The sequence below is a fragment of the Ruditapes philippinarum genome, unplaced genomic scaffold, assembly GCF_026571515.1.
Source record: "Ruditapes philippinarum isolate M1 unplaced genomic scaffold, ASM2657151v2 ctg2633_1_1_1_1, whole genome shotgun sequence".
Lineage (NCBI taxonomy): Eukaryota > Metazoa > Mollusca > Bivalvia > Venerida > Veneridae > Ruditapes > Ruditapes philippinarum.
Window position 1 is genome coordinate 47,160 of NW_026867182.1, and position 20,961 is coordinate 68,120.

Genomic DNA, 20,961 nt, shown 5'->3' on the forward strand with positions numbered 1-20,961 from the left:
ACGACATATTTGTCTCAGACGAATGGTTTTGTTTCAAAGGTCAGCACCGCAATGCCCTTTTAATTTGTCCACAATAGCCTTATGATGTAAAAGCAAAGTGTCTGAAAGAAGGAATATCTTTATCAAAAAAGCAATCTTTACTGATTAACTGGATATATACACAGACATCTTTATATCATTCCCATAGGAGTCATTTGCTTCCGAGATTACTTTGTTCATTTTTATATTTTGAACGTCACAAGCCAGCTGTGTAAGTCCTCAAGATTTCTTTAGAAAATGTCTTGGTGAACCTCTTTAAAAGTATTCATTTAATAACAAATCGATTAATATGATATCGATTTTTTTATGAGAAGAAGAAATATAAAGTTATAACATTTAGGTTGGAAATAACATTATAAAAGATTGTATATATGAACATTTTTTTAAAAAATATCGCATGAATAAGTGTTTTTATATAAACAAACTTTTTATTTTATGTTCGAAGGTTTTTTATCGTGTGTTTTATTTTACAAATATAAAAACATCTTGATCCACGATGTAATTGTACATGCTGTTTTAATACTATGTATTGGAGTTTTTTTTCCCTGTCGTTAGCTGTATTTGATTCACTTATTTCTTTGGATATCGGAAATGTTCGGGCTGTCAAATTCTATGCGATATTCATTTAGTAACATGTTAGAAGAAGATAGTTGAATGTAGTAGATTATTAACAGTTCTTAATAAACTATGGAATTAAATGAACGGATATTATTTTATTGTGTTCTATCGACTGTTTTAAAAGGTAAACTATTTATGCTTACTTTACAAACTTACAATTCATTTAAACAAGACAACTTGACAAGAGAAAAAAATAATTGTAACATATAATATGGAATGATCTGTATTATACAATAACATTTACGTTAAAGTGACAAAAATAAAATCAAACATTGCTTATTACAAACAACATCATGAAATTATTGAACTTATCAGATAGGTAAAATTGAAAATTGTTCGGCCACAATCAGTTACTGAGACTTTTTTTGTGTTTCGTTCATTGCTATATTTTTCGTTAGCATTATATTACAAAGAAAACAATAATTTTTATTATATTTTGACCGAATGTTTTGAAACTGTTTGCTATCTGTCGCTTTATTAAAATAACAGACGTTTATGGTCGTGGTATTATATATTCCAGATGTATTCGGAGAATTGCAATGTTCTCATTGTTTATCAAATGGTAAAGAAGGATGTGCAGTTACACCTTCACCTGCCGAGCCTTGTAGTAAATATCGACAGAGGAAAGGACCAATGAATTGTATGATAGCAAAGATCACAAACTCGTCAGGTTCAAACCTTATTTCATACTATAACTCAATTATATAACAGTGAAATGTGACCTTAAGAAATTCTTCAAAAGCAATAAATGTGTCTTTTATTTTCTCAAAATAAAACTGCATTGCCATTTTATTTCTTGTGACGAGATGTAAAAAATGTGCATTAAAATGAGCGTAAATAATATATATCGCTTGAAACATTGCTTTAAATGAAAGATCACACCTGTTGAAATGTTAGCAATGTTACGGGAATATTAATGTACGCAAATATGTGACTTGGGGTGTATAATATGCACGATCAATGACTAAAATTTCTTGATTACCAACAGCCACGTGTTATTTCGTGTCATTTCGTTTCATCTAAAAACAATCTTTGAACATATCTCACCATAATGAGTCCATATTTATTTCTACTTAGTTTTTTTCTGCAAACTATATTAATGCTACACTTATATGTGGAGTATTACATTTACAAGAAGAAAAGTGTTGCATGTGCTATTTATTTGAACTTTAATATCCAGTTATTTGATTACAGGTTCAATCATCCAATTTCTCCGTGGGTGTACAGGACTTTGGACAAGTTCAGGGTGTATCAATCAGTCGGATACAAATACAGAACTGTGTTATGATATCTGTTCGACAAACAATTGTAATTCAGCAAATAGATTCAGAAGAAGTTGTATTATATATCCCATAACCGTCTTACTGTATGCCATTGTTACTAAATGAAAGAAAAGTAACCATTTTATTTTATAAATGTGTACAATTGTACAATTTTAATTTTTTTCTATAGATATTACAATAAGATAAAATCATTGGGTGACAACAAATTAATTAAAACTGGCTAAATGTAAATTTTAAATTGCGATTAAATGAAAATGCAAACATCAGAACACTTTATAAAAGCAAATGGTATGAAATGAAAATGAATGCGTTATTTGTGATAATGTTATAATACTTACATTAGCTAACAAGATATACATGTATTCCTTACCACACTCAAAGGGTAAAAAAACTAGGTCACACCGCCCAATTATGGAAAAACCTTGATAACACTCAAGTGGTCACATTTTTACTCAATCGTCATCACACTTTGTCAGGATGCTTATCTATGTGTTTGTTTGGTTTTGTTCGAACATGGATAATCTCAGAGGAAACACTAGGTCACAGGAGTAAAAAATAGGAAATCTTGTTAACACTCGAGTGGCTTCTGTTTTGATCAAAATATCTTAGAAATTTATCTGAAAGTTTGTTTTTATGATTTCTAGGTCAAGTAAGAATATAGGTCACCACGGGTCAAACACTAGGTCAATCCTCCCAAATATAGAAAAACATTGTTAACACTGTAGTGGTCACATTTTTTACTCAATCATTATCAACCTTGGTCAAAATGCTTGTCTAAGTAATTGCTCGGAAGAGTTCGAACAATGGTTGTGGCCACTGTTTTGATCGAATTATCCTGGAAATTGGTCAGAAAGTTTGTTTTGATTACTTGTAGATCAAGTTCAGATATGGGTTGCCTGGGGTCAAAAACTAGGTCACACTGGTCAAATATCGAAAAAAAACCTTGTTAACACTCTAAAACTGTCATGAAACTTGGTAAGGATACTTGTCTAGGTAATTGCTGGGATGAGTTCGATGGGTTAGGTTAGGTTAGCAATTTAGGGCCATCTTGGCCTTCTTGTTTGTAGTTGTGTTCATGTTTGTTGTTGTGTTTTTTGTTGTTTTAGTTTGTTGTTTTTTTTCTTCAAAGATCAAATGAATTCTGCGGGTTGGTAACATTCTTCGTTTCTTTTTCTTTTCTTTTAAGAGACAAAAAGTCATTAAACAGTCCAGTTATTTGCATTGCCAAATCTTTGGCTGTAGATAAAATTCGCAATATGATCATTTTGTCGTCAAAACAAGCTTAATTGTCTCATCTATCGTACATCAAACTAAAGGCATACATGTTTCATTTTACATAAAATATTTTATCATGATCATTTAGCTGTAAGCTTTCATTTTATCAAAATATTCTAATTTGGTTAAAAGAAGAACCAAATTCATTATCAATCGGCAATAATTTGACCAAAAAAAAAGCATGAACGTGCCCGAAAACTGCGTTACTGTTGTTAAAATATGAATATCACTTTTATTTTTTTGTTTTTTGACATGATTATTGAGTACATATATGCAAAACATACACCATTAAAAACATATATTAATCCATTAAGTACAGATAAAGTTGTCCTGGTCGTGTCAGCGTTTTCATTGTTTTTCAACATCAGTGCCTATGTCGCTTCGAATCTGCAATGAAAGAAGATAATCATGTCACGATTATATTTTCATCTAACATTGCGTGTTACAGCAAGGTGGTCTTGTCTGAAACACATCTATTATGATTGATGAGAGATCTCTGGAATAAAATGAATTAACTGACAATTATAATATAAATGTTATTTTCGTGTGGTTTGTTTACAAACGTGTTTGACTTATAGGGTCAAAAAGTTTAAAACTTTCACCAAAAAAGGAGAACAATTGTCAACAAGGCTAGTTGGTGTCATTTTGTTCGTTCGTATTAGTAACTAGCGTGAAGTTATGTTGTTTATCGATTAAATATAGAATTATTTAACTTTAAAGTTTTAAGATTAGACATACTGTAAATTCTGAAGAAAGACAGAACTATTAATAAAACCAAATGACAGATTTGTTAGTGTGACAAATAAAGAGCTAAACATGTAATTTGGCAATTTTATAGTTTTTGAGAACACAATATGTTACCTTAAAAACAAAGTGGATCGGGGGAGAACAGTTGGCGCCGCCAAACTGGGAATATTCTCAATCAATTGTTTTGAAAGTACGAGAATTCGTGCATTTTCTCTTTATAGCATTAAATCGGCTATTTTGCCCTCTTTTGCCCATGTTATAACGGGACTAAAACCATGTGTTAACATAGTCACGCGCTCTTGTTATAGCCCGGTTTTACCTATGCATAATAAACTGTATAAAGGGCCAAATAAACAAACAAAAAATGACGATTTGGCCTGTTTGCCAAAGTGTTAGGCCCCTTTATTGAAATTATTTATTCGAGGGCCTCAATTGCATAACGACGAGCAGCATTCAAATAATGCCGGAAATACGGCGTATAGACATCGCCGCTAATCTTGGTTGCCGCCCTTTCTAAGAAACGGACAGTTGCCAATGTAAACAAATAAATGTCATTCAGTTAAACCCTCAAACTAACTTACAAAACAAAATAACACAAAAATGATTATGAGAAAATGTTGTTTTATTGATGTTTATATTGATAATGCTCTTTATATTTCTTTAAGAGAATAATGTTTAGTGCCTGATATTCTTAGCTTGAAAAAAAAAACGATTCTGATGTCACTGATCTTTTTTCTACCGTCAATCTGAAATCATTCTAGGAATTTCTGAGGGTCATGTTTTGTCTTGGGCAGAGTAATTTATTAATTTTTTTTCTCTTGAATTAATAAATCTCCAATGTCAAGCTTTGTTAAATCAATTCAAATTCGAATTTTCGAACGGTTCTGAGCATTTGAATTTCCCAAGTAGTTGGCCCCGGAAAAATAAAACTCATACGTAAAACATGTAGAATTGGATAAATACCGTCCAAGCACAAGGATTTAATGTATGTGTTTTGTATTAAATATAGAACAGAACAGAAACTTTATTACTTGGTTTAAGCATAAAAAGCTCATCACCATATTAAATATACAAATACAACATATAATACATAAATGACACATGACATGAATATATATAGTTACAAAATAATGGTTTATGTGATGTGAGAATGTTTAGTTTGAGATACGAAATTACTTAAAATTGTATTAGATATATATCATAAAATTTTATGCTATAACAGCGTCAACGCACGTTTATTTCGTGTTTTAAAATCTGACGTTACAACACGATAAAACGTGCGTTATAAACGTACAGCATGCGATTAAACGGAAAAAGTCATGCGCAGTGCAAAAATATAGATTTCCCACACTTAATTATCACCACAAGGAGAATTGAATATTAAAGAAATAAAAATCCTACTTTATCACCAAGTGCATAAACATTTGGCTATTGAGATAGTAAAGTTAAGAATATGGTCCAACACAAAGCACGTGAGATTGTCAAAAAATACCGAACAAAAAAAACAAAAAATTATTTTTTTACAAAAAAAGTTTCACATACGAGTTATAGACTAAAAACATATCAAAGTAACTATTTAACCATTTTATGTTGAATTAAAATAAAAAGAATGATGATTTGGCTTTTACACAACAATATTATCAAGTGTTGATTTTTTCCGAAATTAAATTAATTGTTTTAATTCATATATTTTGCCAGGAATATTCTGCATATCCTTGCATACCAACGCAAATTTTATTTTTCATTTAAAATATTCCAATTTGAAGTAATTGATTTAAGAAAAATAGAAACACGGGATAACAAAAAAGAAATAGAAATACAATAATACCAAGAAATGAGACGTGAAATGATTGAAAGTGGGAAATGTTTGTCACAATTTTTGTGTATGACATTAAGATTGATGTTCTTTGATGTTGTTCGTGATGTTGTACCTAGAGATAGATAATAAATATCATTTTATATGTCGTTAATTAATTATAGTTTTCTGACTCTAAAACATGCATAAAACGTTTTGTGTTTATATTAAAATCAGAAAAATCAGTTAATCTCAGCTATATTTTAGTATGTATAAATATATATTGAAGGGCGAAAGTCATGAGCTTGAAATTATACACAGAAAGATCACAAAAATTAGTATGCCGCAGCCGGGAATCGATCATTTTGGTCCATTATAGAAACCACTAGACCACAGCGTGTTTTTCGTGCTAATTGACCTTATATGTTAAAGTTATTTTTAACTTGTTTATTGTGACCTCATCATTTTTATTAAATATAGCAAACATTGTTGGACGAAATTGTTAAGTTTTGCAGTATGTCTGATATCAAAAGACCTATTTTAAAGTTTAAATAAAGTATTTTAAAGAAGTTTGTGTCAAACATTCAGTTTCCTGCGAGTTTCATAATTGTCCATCCCTTGTATAAACAATACAAATGCTAAAATCGTCTACTTAGTGTTCTGTTTCTTTAATGATCTTTGTTTGATGTTACTTAGGAAATAGATATCAATTCTGAGTGCATTGTTGTAGAATAATGCACGGTTTGAGTTCAAATGCGTAGTAATATAATCACGAAGGCCGATAGGCCTGAGTGATTAATTACAAAGCATTTGAACGAAAAACGTGCATTATTATACAATAATGCACGAAGAATTTATATCTATTTCCATTCTAACACGTCAAGAAAAATATAATTATCATTATAAAGTTGGACTTTATGCTTGGTGGTTTAATTTGTTTTCGCCTAAGAGTTTCCATTAGAAACGTTCTTTAAAGGCTGTTCCAGTGGGTTGGGAAAAACTGTCGTTTAATCTACCGTGTGTGAAAACATTTTGAGAATAACGAATTTTGAAAACGTTGATAAAACTTTGTTTGTTTATTTTATTTCACTCTACGATTTTTCAAGCGAAATACAAATTAATAAAAGTGAAATAATTGTAAAACTTAACTCGTTTGCGACATTAAATAGCGTACTTGATTTGATTGTTTTGCACGTGCTGTTTGGCGCTACATTGTGACGTCATGTAAACAACACTTTAAACGTCTGTACAGCGTTAACGACTGAATTAAAGATATTGGTGTTCGGATTAATTTTCTTAGTTAGACCATTTTCTTTCATTCTAGATAGTTTTCACAACAAAATTCGACAAAAAATGTTTTTTATTTATCAGATTTTTCAAACAAAATGGCGCCCTCAATGTGAAAATACACAGGGAGATAATAAGAACGGCGAGTGCATTGTTGCAGAATAATGCACGCTTCGGGCCTTCTTTGTTTATATAGAAAAATTTCCGATAGTGTTAGAATAGATTTTAGAACAGGTCAACCATTATTGCCTTATTCCGTAGTCAACTTATTACCAACCATGTGTTCACGATAGATCATCTTAAAGAATAACATATAATTATTATGCACGTCTGTGAAATAACACCGTTTACACTGAATGTCACTAGAATAAGAACAATTTTGTAGAAAAAATAGGGAGCTGTGATTGATCACCAAAGATTTAAACAGAAACGTGATATTCTTTGTTGCTCTGTTATTTAAGCTTGTAATTTGGATTAATGGAGGTTTTATCATTAATATTCTTTAAGTTTATGTGTACAATCATGTATTTTTAAAGATATGCAATGCTCATCGTTATGTGAAATATTTTATTATCAGAAATTTATTTAAATCTTTGAAATTCTTACTTAAAAGGTCTAATTTAAATAACAGAATGAATAAACTATGTATGGGAAACTAAGTTATCTATTACAGGTCAAGTAAAGTTGGTATTTTCTTTTGGAAAAAAATGGCAGTTTTTTATGACACTATATATATTGTGACCACCTATAATGTGTAGGATTTTAAAAATAGCATATCTGCTTTGTGAAAAGCTAAACATGTTTATTTTATAATTACAAATAAGCTGTGTAGCAAAATATTATCATTAAATGTGAGCATAGTATATCTTTAATTTGAAAGAAATATGTCCACTTCGTGTATTTTTGATTGATTTATTTTTTGCTATTCTTGTCTATTTGTTGCAGGTTGACTACAGGTGGGTCGTACCATTGCCCAAATATAATTTAAAATTTCGTTTGTGGTCATGTCAAAATCGAGGTAATGTGTTGGGGCTATAATCCGGGCAACAATATCAACAATATATTTGAACTCAGAATTGTTTACAATTTCTTATATATAATATAGGGCAATAACAACATACAATAATGAGCTTGACCTAAAATTTCTGATAAAGATAAATCCCAACAAGACAGAGCAAACACTCCTAAAAACGCCAGCAATACCACATCCATATGATATATAAATGGTTATTTGGCTCGTGTAAAAATCAAGTTTTTAAAAGAAATTAAAAGTAAGATTTCAAAAATTGTGTATATATAAGAGATGAATAATTTTGTAATAAATGTTCTACGTACCTTTTTATAGCAACTTATTGATCAAATTAGATAATTTTAAGAGTATTTCTAGACAGATATAACGCATGAGAAATTGGCTTTATTGAAATTATTACAAAACCTGTTAAGTGCACAAAGGGCCATTACTTATGTGTCTAGAATCTGGAAATGTTGTAAAATAGATAAATACAGAATCCCTAAAGAAAGCACAACACGGCAAAATTGAAAATGTTGTCGGCTCGGTAAGGTTCAAAATTCTCTTCAACGATGTCCTACGTTGATTTATCAAAAACAGGTTCATGCAAACAGAGCTTGCACGATGTTCAATTTTGCTGTTTTGAGTGTCCTTAAGGGATTCTCTTATTCATTGTTTCATAACTTTTTTGACTTTTACGTTCAGTACAATACAAACAGTAATAGCTGTAATATATACAGTAGAATATAGTACATTACTGTAAAACATACAATACCGGTTGATTATAGCAAACATAACGTAAGTTGCAGACACAGACATATTGTCTCGTGTTAATGACAACATTAACCGTCTCGGCAGAAAGGTTTTGTAATTCAAAACTTTTATCCAAGGTCATCAACAGGATGTTTTTTTAATGGTCTAAAATAACATATTGTAGTAAAAGCAAAATGTCTGAATAAATGTTATTTTCAATTGAAACAGAAGTAACCCTCATGTACATACTCAATAAAACCGAGTCTGTAAGTTTGTTGTCATTAATGCTTCCAAGGGATCACTCTTCCTCCAGATTTTTTCAAAACAAATCTTTTGTTCACTTCTTTAAAATGTTCATTAAAAGAAATTGAACAATATCATATACTTTTTCAAATTAGAAAAAGAAATATACATGCTGACCATTTTAGTCGAAAACTACAAACGAAAAACTGATAATACGTGAACCTGTAAGCGTTTATATCAATAGTATGCATTAAACATTTTAAGTTTCATAGTATGCTTTGTTTTATAAATATTAAAACAACTTTATTTGCAATTTAACTGTACCTGTTGTGTTAATACTAAAGTTAATTTCCTTTATTCCATTTTGTTCCTAAGTCGTATTCGATTATATTTCATCTATTCCTTTGGTATCAAAATTGTATGTCTGCCTAATAGATTCTAAGCAATTCATGTCGCAGCACATGATAGAGGAAGAAGTAAGTTGTATATTATGAACAATATTTTAGGGCACTATTTCATTGTGTTTTAAAAGGTAAACAAAGCATTGCATAACTTTGTAAAAACATTAATTGTGTTTCGTTATTTATTATATTTCTTATTAGCATTATTACAAAGAAAACAATAATTTTGATTATCTATGGAACGAAATTTTGCATATTATTTTTTATATGTTCTTTTAATTATAATCACAGACGGTTAAATGTTTTGTCGCTCTATTACATATTTCAGATATATTCGATAAATTGCTATTTACTTATTGTTTATTAAATGGTTATAAAGAATATACAGTTTAACCTCCTCCCGCCAAAGGAAAGGCCAAATGCAATACATGTACATAGTTCGTTAAAGGCGATATATTGGCCTAGTTGCATTCATAATTGGACACCACTCGTATTTTAATGCTCTAAAATTGTGCATCTAAATAATGGTAAATGATATGATAATATTCCTAAACAAATTTAATAGAAACTCCGTATGTCTTTTAAAGAAAAAAGTGTAAAACATATGTACCTAATAACGACTGTCTTGAACATAAATAAACACTTATTTCGTTTCATCTATAAAAGAATTCGGGAGTGTTTCATAATAAGTATTCCTGTCTATTTCACCATATTTCTCGTGAAACTGTATTAATGTAATTTTGTAATATAATACGTTCACAATTGTTTATGTAACACTTTCGCATTTGTTTATGTAATACTTTCACATTTGTTTAAGGTGAAATGTGCCCTATATCCATTCATTTTAGCGATAACCTGTTGTAACGGTTTAATTATAAAGATGAAAGCTTATATTATTTCAACACAATTGCATAATAGTTAATTAAGAATAAGTATACATTATCAGATTTAGTGTCTTGAATGAGAACTTCATTTAAGAATAATTGAAATACCAATGTGTTACATAGATAACTTAAAAAAAACTTTATGTAAATTAATTTAGGAATACGTTTTTTTATTACAGAGGAGATTTCGACAGGAGAACTGCTAGAAAACATTGCTTTTAAAGAAATTTAAAAGAAATACAGTATAAAATAGAGAAAATAAGAATCCCTAAAGAAAGCCCAACACGGCATAATTGAAAATGTTGCAGGCTCGATTTGATTGAGCCTTTTCATGGACGCCACTGTTAAGTGCAAACTACCGTCCACGCCCCCTAGCACCGGCTTAAGCAGAATTTAACATTTACTATGAACTGGTTCAATTTTGAATTTTGAAACATCCGCAAATGTATTCATATGGCGGTTGTCATGGAACCTTCAATGTACCATTCCATGAAAAGCGGCATATGGTCCCCAAGTAAAAAACGCGTTTGCCCTAAACGAGAAAACAATGGGCGGAACTAAATGAATTGGAATTTTGAAAGGGGATCAGAGGTTATGAAGCCTGCATATCACAAATAAGACGTCAAATGACAAATTTAAAAAGCAGGCCACATATCCTTAGGGTGATTCAACTGTACTCAAGTGAGGAATACCGGAACCACCCAACAAGAAAACAGCCGAACAGAAATAACTAAATTACCACAAGTACAACAATAATGTTTTGCTGAACGATCCTTAAGGATCGGAAATATAACCTCTCTGATTGAAAGTACGGGGCGACCTTTTATAGCCTCCACACGGCACAAACAACGCTGATGTGGCGATAAAATAGAGAAAATAAGAATCCCTAAAGAAAGCCCAACAAGGCATAATTGAAAATATTGCAGGCTCGGTTTGATTGAGCCTGTTCATGGACGGTACTGTTAAGTGCAACACAGTAATTAGCATTCACTCACATTTCTGACTCAGATACATATTCAATGAACTATCCTTCACTTTTTTCTTAAAAGAAGCACGTGCAATTGTAGAATAAAATACAAAGAAGAGCATAGGTCGCTGAAAAAAAAATAACAGTCAATTTTTCAAATGTTTTGATTTATAATAGTAAAGGTTTCACTTATTACATAAGCTTTAAACTTGAAACAAATCAGAGTTACCAATGAACTACATTTTATCTGTTCATTGAAAATACAAAGACTGATCATTTGGCTGTCGTAAAAACAAAATTATCAGATGTTTGATTTATTTAAAAGGAATAAGCAAAACAATAAAATTTAGGAAATACATAATGTTTTTAACAATAAAATCCATTCTTAGAAGTAAGTTTTTATTATTGAAAACTGGATAAAATAACTTTGTTCCTCAATATTTCTTTTGTATAAGCAAACGTAGGCAACGAAATCGAAAAGCGTAATACGAAAATCGGTACCGGGCGTTATTTCCGCTAGGAAAACAACATTAGTGATCTTCCTTATTTCATCGTGTAAGAATCGAAATAATATCGGTCTTAGCAGTGTTTATCGGCTATGCGAAAAAATTAACGACTCAGGCCTACGGCCTTCGTGGTCAATACTACGCATCAAAACTCCAAACCGGTGTTAAATAGCAGATAACAACCGTTAATACCGATATCATTTCTTAAGTATAATCTATCAATTTCACTGACATCGAAACAATCCTTACCATAAACATTGCCAAAATGTATGTTTTAAAACTTGTGTTTTAAGTTTACGTTGCCATATTTTTTGAAGACAACGTTGTTCATGTAGATCTGTAATACATCAAGCATATTTGAATCAGTAAAAAATGTAAGTCTTTTCAGTTTATTCTGTTTATGAATTACTCTTGGTTTAATTTTTCTGTAGCTTTTCTTAAAGTACTAAAGATATAGATGATGGAATTAAAGCATACTTTAAAATAATATATGTATATATATATATATATATATATATATATATATATATATATATATATATATATATTATATATATATATGAAAGACTGTAACAACATTTCTTATTTTCCTCTTTAATAGGGTTTGTTATGTTAATTCTTATTAATAAAAAAATGTGCTGAAAAACAAAAATCTCAATCATAGAATGGAGGCTAAGATTTATTAGTTTATTTAGACAAACTTTTCAGAAGATGACAAGCGTCACTTATTCAATTCTACGTTCATTAATGTCATTTTAAGACTTCATCATTAGCAAACTCATTTATACGTTTTCCTTCGTTTGTTGCAAACATCTTTTTACATTAAAATACTATTCAACTGATATGATCAGTGTTTAACGCATTACATGTCCCTCTTGGCACCTTGGTCATGCCTTTCCCAAGGTTTCATTTTCGCCTCCTAGTTGGTACGAAAATGTACATGCCTTTGTGAAAGAGACAATGATGTAAGATTGCATTGTTTGTTATCAGTAGTCTAAAAAGGTCTCAGATGAAAACTAAATTAGTTTCGAAATCTTGTCATTCTTAAGTATTTCCGTTCATCATATTGGTTGTTTTTATATTGGTTGTTTTAATTCACACATCTTCTTAATGTCTTCACAATAAAATTCAAGACAATCTTTTAGACGTCAATACTATGCAAATCAGGGATCATAGTTATAAGAACATGTTTTATGTGGTAAATTTGTTTATGTTTATTGACTTGTATGACATGACACATCGTATTTAGTTTACCATCTGTTATATGAAAGGTTGATGAGGATTTAATATTTGTACATTATCATCAACAGTAAGATCACTACATAGGGAATTCTAATTATTCGTAGAAAAGAAATTACATCAAAATGATAACATACATTATGAACAAATTGTATGATTTAACTAATGAAAAATAACTTTGATCAGTTGACGTGACATGTTAAAGTATTTTTCTAAAATGAAAGACCAGTAGCGGTGTATTGATTCAAGATACAATATCGTCGAGTTGTTGCGCGCATTCGTACGCTCGTATATTAACGATTTCATTGTAAAGGAGTTCAAAGACGTTTTGGTATGCGATTTTTGCTAGTTATTTGATTTCAAACAATCCTTTCAGACTCACATTTAGAAAACGTAATGAATTTTTTTCTCATTCTTAGCCAGAAAACGTAGGCGTCAAATTGCAAAATACAGAGAACATAAGATGTATTTTACTGACAGCTAATTGCAATTACTAGAATCAAAATACGAGATCCTCGATGTACCTTCTCTGTTTCAAATGTATACATTTTAGTAATGTTACAATATATATTTTCTGAAATGTGTATGATTTCTTCTATTTAATGTGCGGTTTTAGTAACTAAGAATGATTGGTTTGTCCTAAGATAACTGATACATTTTAACAAGACAACGGAGGAAATACTCCACAAAACGTTAGCCATTTAAAAGTACCTTACATCAACGGTAATTTGTCTCGCGCATCCCAATACCTTATATTAAGAAACTTTAAAGAAAGTTAATAAATGTAGTTAATACCTTTAAATATCAACATTTTTTTTCTTGTCTATCAAATTTGATATTTCTAAAGACATACCAAGATGGATTTCGTTCCATGAGAAATGCATGGATCTATTGCAAAAGACGCTATTTTGCAATATGTAAGTAACTAATTACTCACGTTTCTATCAATTTTAGTTGTTGTTTATAAAAAATGGATTTCAAATTTCTCTTCAACGATTTTGTAACAGTACTTATTGTGGACAGGCTCATGAACTATTCTTAATTTTGCTGTTTTGACTTTCTTTAGGGATTCCGTTTCCATTTATTATAATAAATAAATCAGATTGCTCTATAACAGGCTTGATGACATTACAAGTAAGAGCACTAAAATTAATAATAACCAATAAGCACTATTATATACATGAACATAATACGGACTGGTCAGTCAATACGATAAAACCAGTTAGTACACCAATATACACCATTTTCAATTTTGCCGTTTTGGGCGTTTTAGGGGGATTAACTTTTTCCTTATTTGATTATTATTTTGCTAGGGGTCCTGAGGGACGTTGCACTTTTTCATTATTTCTCATGTACAGACTCAATCAAACCGAGTCTGCACTGTTCATATAATTTTGTAGGGATTAATGCTTACAGCCGAGAGATCATCCTTCCAGATGTTTATACTTCGCAACAGCAGATGTCAAGTGCTGTGTGGCAGCTGTAATAAGTTGCCCCATACTTCACTTCAGTGTTGTTTATATATGTGTTATATTTATCTGGCCCTTCTGAGTCATTCGTCCTAACACTTTTAATTCTTGAAGGATTCTGTATTTATCTGTTTTTTGAAAATTGAGGACCGCTCAATCCGGTAATTGGTTGGATTGATGTTGCTCTTTGTTCCTCACATGTCAGAAAGTGACATGATGAACTTTTGTGATCTTTTTTTGTCCGGCGTCTGTCCGTCTGTAGACTTTACTTTAAGCGAAATCTCCTCATGAACCGCGAAACCAATTTCATACAAATTTCACAGGAATGTTCCTTTGGTGTTCACCTTTTGAATTTGTTCAAAGAATCTAATTCCATGCAGAACTCGGGTTGCCATTGCAACCAAAGGAAAAACTTTAACCATCTATTAAGAAATCCAAACAGCTAGAGTTAAGATATTTGCCGTGAAACATCTTCTAGTAGATGTCTACCAAGTTTGTTCAAATAAAAGCCCTGTGTTTAAAATTAGCCCCGCCCAAGAAGGCGGTTTATTTTCATTTAATGTATAGAATAAAAACAAAACTTCTTTAAAAAAAAAACACAAAGAGCAAGAGCTAACATTTTACCATGAAACATCTTCAAATAGGTGTCTAAAAAGATTGTTCAATTAAAACCACGGGTTCTAAATTTTGGGGGGGGGGGAGTCATTGATTTTCCTATTATGTACATAGTAAAGAATTAAAAAGTCTTCTTTTAAAAAGCTAGAGCTTAGATAATAAGTTTAAAAATTATAATCTGGGTGTCTACCAAATTTGTTCATATAAAGGCCCTGGGGGCAAAATTGGCCCAGTTTTAGGGCGTTATTGATTTTCCTTATGTGTTCACATCTTTTGGAATTGTTGTTTTCCATTAGCACTAGCAACCAGTAATGTTTTTACACATGCAAAAAACTTTTTCAGATACAAATATTTGTGATATCAGTTTTTGATTTAGATTTTATATCTATTTTGTTTATAGATAACAATATTACTTGTTATGCTGAGTTTAATATTCAGATGAGCGATTTCAGGGCCATCATGGCCCTCTTGTTCATTATTCCCCCTCATGTACAGACTAATCAAACCGAGTGTCCAATTGTCATGTTATTTTGTTGTTATAATTTCCGCCGTTTTTTTATCTTACACAGTCAATACTGAGTAACGACACCCTTATATACAATGCCGACAGAATATAACAATCAGTACGTAACTTGCCGACACACACATATATACTCTGTTGTTAATGACATTTATCGTCTCAGCAGAAAGGTTTTTTTTCAAAGATTTATTAAAGGTCATCACCGCAATCCCCTTCAAATTTGACCACAAAAACCTTATGTAGTTAAAGCAAAATGTCTGGAAGAAGAAATATTTTTATCCCAAAAAAGCAATATTAACTGATAACGTTTTATAATCTAAAAATATACAGACACAGACATCTTGAATATCATTCCCATGGGCTAATTTGCTTCCGAGATTACTTACTTCATTATTTCTGTTCATTTGTTTTAATTGAACGTCACAAGCACAGCTGTGTAAGTCCTCAAGATGGGATTCATTTTCGAAAATGTCTATGTTAACCTCTTCAAAAGTATTCATTTAATAACAAATCGATTGATATGATATTCATGTTTTCGATGAAAAGAAGATATGTAAAGTTATAAGTCGGAAATAACATAATAGAAAATATGTACAAATTTTTAAATATCACATGAAACCGTAAGTGTTAATATATATACATGTTATTTTTATTTTATGTTTGAAAAATTTTATGATGTGTTCTATTTTACAAATATAAAAACATCTTTTTCCACGATTTAATTGTATATAGTGTGCTAATTCTGTGTATCGGAGTCATTGTGCCTTCTTTTTTCCTTACAGTATTTGATTCACTTGTTTCTTTGGATATCGGAAATGTTCGGTCTGTCAAATTCTAAGCGATATTCATTTAGCAACATATGTTAGAAGAAGATAGTTGATTATAAACAGTTCTTAATCAACTATGGAAATAAATGAACGAATATTATTTCATTGTGTCCTGTCGACTGTTTAAAAAGGTAAACTGTTTAATATGCTTACTTTAAAAAACTTACAATATATTTAATTTCTGTAAACAATACAACTTGACAAGAGAAAACAATATTATTGTAACATAAAACGAGCTGTATAATACATAAACATTTACAGTAAAAAGACTTATAAAAAAAACATTGCTTATTATAAACAACATCACAAATTGTTGAATATATCAGATAGAAAAAATGAATTATTGTAGGCCAGAAGAAGTTGTAGAAACGTTTTGTTTATTTTGGTCATCGTTATATTTTTCGTTAGCATTGTATTAAAGAAAACAGTAATTTTGATTATCTTTGGACCGAATATTTGGAAATCGTTTGATATTTGACGCTTTATTATAATAACAGACGTTTATGGTCGTGGTATTATATATTCCAGATTTATTTGGAGAATTGCAATGTTCTCATTGTTTATCAAATGGTTATGAAGGATGTACAGTTTCACCTTCAGCTGTCGAGCCTTGTAGTAAAAAACACCGGAGGAAAGGACCAATGAATTGTATGATAACTAAGATCACAAACTCTTCAGGTCCATATCTTATTTCATACTATAAATCAATTATATAAGAGTGAAATGTGACCTTAAGAATTTCTCTAAAAGCAATAAATATGTCTGTTATTTTTCTCCAAGTTTTACTGTATAGCCATTTCATTGCGTGTGACCATATGAAAAAATGTGCATTTAAATGTGCGAAAATAAAAATACTTATTGCTTGAAACATTGCTTTAAATGAAAGGTCACACCTCTTGAAATGTTAGACATGTTACGAGAATATTAATGTACACAAATATGTGACTTGGGGTGTACCCTATGGCTCTCTTACTGTATGCCATTGTTACTAAATGAAAGCTTTATTTTATAAATGTGTATAATTTTTCATTTTTTCTATAGATATTACAAAAAGATAACATCATTAGGTGACAACAAATGAATCTAACTGGCGAAATGTAAATTTAAAAAAAGAAAAATCTTGTTAATACTCTAGTGGCTACTGTTTTGATCAAAATATCTTTGAAATTTGTCTGAAAGATTGTTTTGATGACTTCTAGGTCAAGTAGGTATACTAGGTCACACCGCCCAAATATTGAAAAAAATTGTTATCACTGTAGTGGTCACATTTTTGACTCAATCAATATCAACCTTGGTCAGAATGCTTGTCTAGGTAATTGGTCGATAAGTTCAAACAAGGGTCATAGGAGCATGAAATAGAAAAAATCTTGTTAACACTCTAGTGGTTACGGTTTTGATTCCTTATATCCTGGATATTCGTCTGAAAGTTTGTTTTGATGATTTCTAGTTCAAGTTCGGAAACGGGTCACCTGGAGTCAAAATTTAGGTCACACCGCCCAAATATAGAAAAACCTTGTTAACACTCTAGTTGGCACATTTTTGTCTCAATCATAATCAAACTTTGTCCGTATGCCTGTTTAGGTACTTGGTCGTATGAGTTTGTACATTGGTCATTTCGGATGTAAAACTAGGTCACAGGAGCCAAAAATAGACAAATCTTGTTAACACTCTACTGGCTACTGATTTGTTATAAAAATATCCTTGAAACTGGTCTAAAGGTTTGTTTTGATGATTTCTAGGTCAAGTAAGAATATGGGTCACCTTGAGTCTAAAACTAGGTCACACCGCTCAAATATGGAAAAACCTTGTGAACACTCTGGTGATCACCTTTTTGACTCAATTGTTATCACATTTGGTCAGAAGGCTTGTCTAGGTTATTGCTAGGATAAGTTCAAATATTGGTTATTTCGGATTAAAATCTAGTTTACAGTTATATACTGTAGCTAGATATAGAAAATTCTTGTTAACACTCTAGTGGCTACGGTTTTGATCCAAATATCCTGGAGATTGGTCTTAAAAGTTGTTTTGATGATTTCTAGGTCAAGATCGAATATGTGTCACCTTGTGTCAAAACTAGGACACACCGCCCAAATATGAAAAAAAAACTTGTTAACACTGATACGGTCATATTTTTACTCATTTGTCATCAAACTTGGTCAGGATGCTTGTCTATGTAATTGCTTGGATGAGTTCGAACATGGGTCATCTGCAAAGAATATCTATGTCACAGGAGCAAAAAAAAAATAAAATAATTCACGCTTAAGTGGCTACTGTTTTGATCGAAATATCCAGGAAATAGGTCTGAAAGTTTGTTTTGATGACTTCTAGATCAAGTTCGAATATGGGTCACCTTGGGTTAAAAACGAGGTCACTGGTCAAATATGGGAAAACCTTGTAAACAATCTAGAACTATTATGAAACTTGGTAAGGATGCTTGTCTAGGTAATAGCTGGGATGAGTACGATGGGTCAGGTGAGCGATCTAGGGCCATCTTGGCCCTCCTGTTTGTTGTGTTGTGTTATTTTAATTTTTGTTGTTAGTTTTTGTTGTTGTTTTGGGGGGTTGTTCTCAAAAGATCAAATGAAGTTCTGTTGGTCGGTTACATTCTTCATTTCTTTTTCTTTTGTTTTCTTTTAAGAGAAAAAAAATATTAAAACAGTCTTGTTATTTGTATTCTGTGGTTAATATTCGCAACATGATCATTTTGTCGTCAAAACAAGCTGAATTGTCTCATCTATCGTACATCGAGCAAAGGCATACATGTTTCATTTGACATAAGATATTTGATCATGATCATTTAGATGTAAGCTTTCAATTTATCAAAATAGTCTAATTTGGTTAAAAGTAGAACCAAATTCATTATCAGTCGGCAATAATTTGACCAAAACAAAGCATGAAGTTGAAAACTGCATTACTGTTTTTAAAAGATTAATACAATCTTCATGCTTTTTATATTTTTATATGACAAATGAATATATTGATGCAAAAAAATATAGGCCCTTACCATTGAAAAAATATATATAATTTCATTTAAGACAGAGAAAGAAGTCCAGGTCTTGTCAGACGTTTTCGTTAATTTTCAATATTAGTGCGTCTGTCGCTTCGGATCTGCAATGAAAGAAGACAATCCTGTCACGATTATCTTTTCATCTAACATTGCGTGTTACAGCAAGGTGGTCTTGTCTGAAACACATCTATTATGATTGATGAGAGATCTCTGGAATAAAATGAATTAACTGACAATTATAATATAAACGTTTTTTTCGTGTGATTTGTTTACAAACGTATTTGACTAATAGGGTTAAAAAGTTTAAAACTGTCACCTAAAAAGGAGAACAAAAGTCAACAAGGCAAGTTGGTGTCATTTTGTTCGTTCGTATTAGTAACTAGCGTGAAGTTATGTTGTTTATCGATTAAATATAGAATTATTTAACTTTAAAGTTTTAAGATTAAACATACTGTAAATTCTGAAGAAAGACAGAACAATTAATAAAACCAAATGACAGATTTGTTAGTGTGACAAATAAAGAGCTAAACATGTAATTTGGCAATTTTATAGTTTCTGAGAACACAATATGTTACCTTAAAAACAAAGTGAATCGCGGGAGAACAGTTGGCGCCGCCAAATTGGGAATATTCTCAATCAATTGTTTTGAAAGTACGAGAATTCGTGCATTTTCTCTTTATAGCATTAAATCGGCTATTTTGCCCTCTTTTGCCCATGTTATAACGGGACCAAAACCATGTGTTAACATAGTCACGCGCTCTTGTTATAGCCCGGTTTTACCTATGCATAATAAACTGTATAAAGGGCCAAATAAACAAACAAAAATGACGATTTGGCCTGTTTGCCAAAGTGTTAGGCCCCTTTATTGAAATTATTTATTCGAGGGCCTCAATTGCATAACGACGAGCAGCATTCAAGTAAAAATGCCGGAAATACGGCGTATAGACATCGCCGCTAATCTTGGTTGCCACCCTTTCTAAGAAACGGACAGTTGCCAATGTAAACAAATAAATGTCATTCAGTTAAACCCTCAAACTAACTTACAAAACAAAATAACACAAAAATGAATATGAGAAAATGTTGTTTTATTGATGTTTATATTGATAATTCTCTTTGTATTTCTTTCAGAGAATAATGTTTAGTGCCTGATATTCTTAGCTTGAAAAAAAAAACGATTCTGATGTCACTGATCTTTTTTCTACCGTCAATCTGAAATCATTCTAGGAATTTCTGAGGGTCATGTTTTGTCTTGGGCAGAGTAATTTATTTTTATTTTTTCTCTTGAATTAATAAATCTCCAATGTCAAGCTTTGTTAAATCAATTCAAATTCGAATTTTCGAACGGTTCTGAGCATTTGAAATCCCAAGTAGTTGGACTGGAAAAATAAAACTCATACGTAAAACATGTAGAATTGGATAAATACCGTCCAAGCACAAGGATTTAATGTATGTGTTTTGTATTAAATATATATCATAA

General features: G+C 30.9%; 1 protein-coding gene across 1 annotated transcript; it reads left to right on the forward strand.

Annotated features, from left to right (window-relative positions):
- The first annotated feature begins 678 nt into the window (after positions 1–678).
- Positions 679–2,065, forward strand: LOC132735162 (uncharacterized). Its single transcript, XM_060722079.1, has 3 exons — positions 679–781; positions 1,178–1,327; positions 1,852–2,065. The coding sequence occupies exons 1-3, from the start codon at positions 727–729 to the stop codon at positions 2,043–2,045; spliced, it is 399 nt and encodes a 132-aa protein (XP_060578062.1). The 5' UTR covers positions 679–726; the 3' UTR covers positions 2,046–2,065.
- Positions 2,066–20,961: the final 18,896 nt, after the last annotated feature.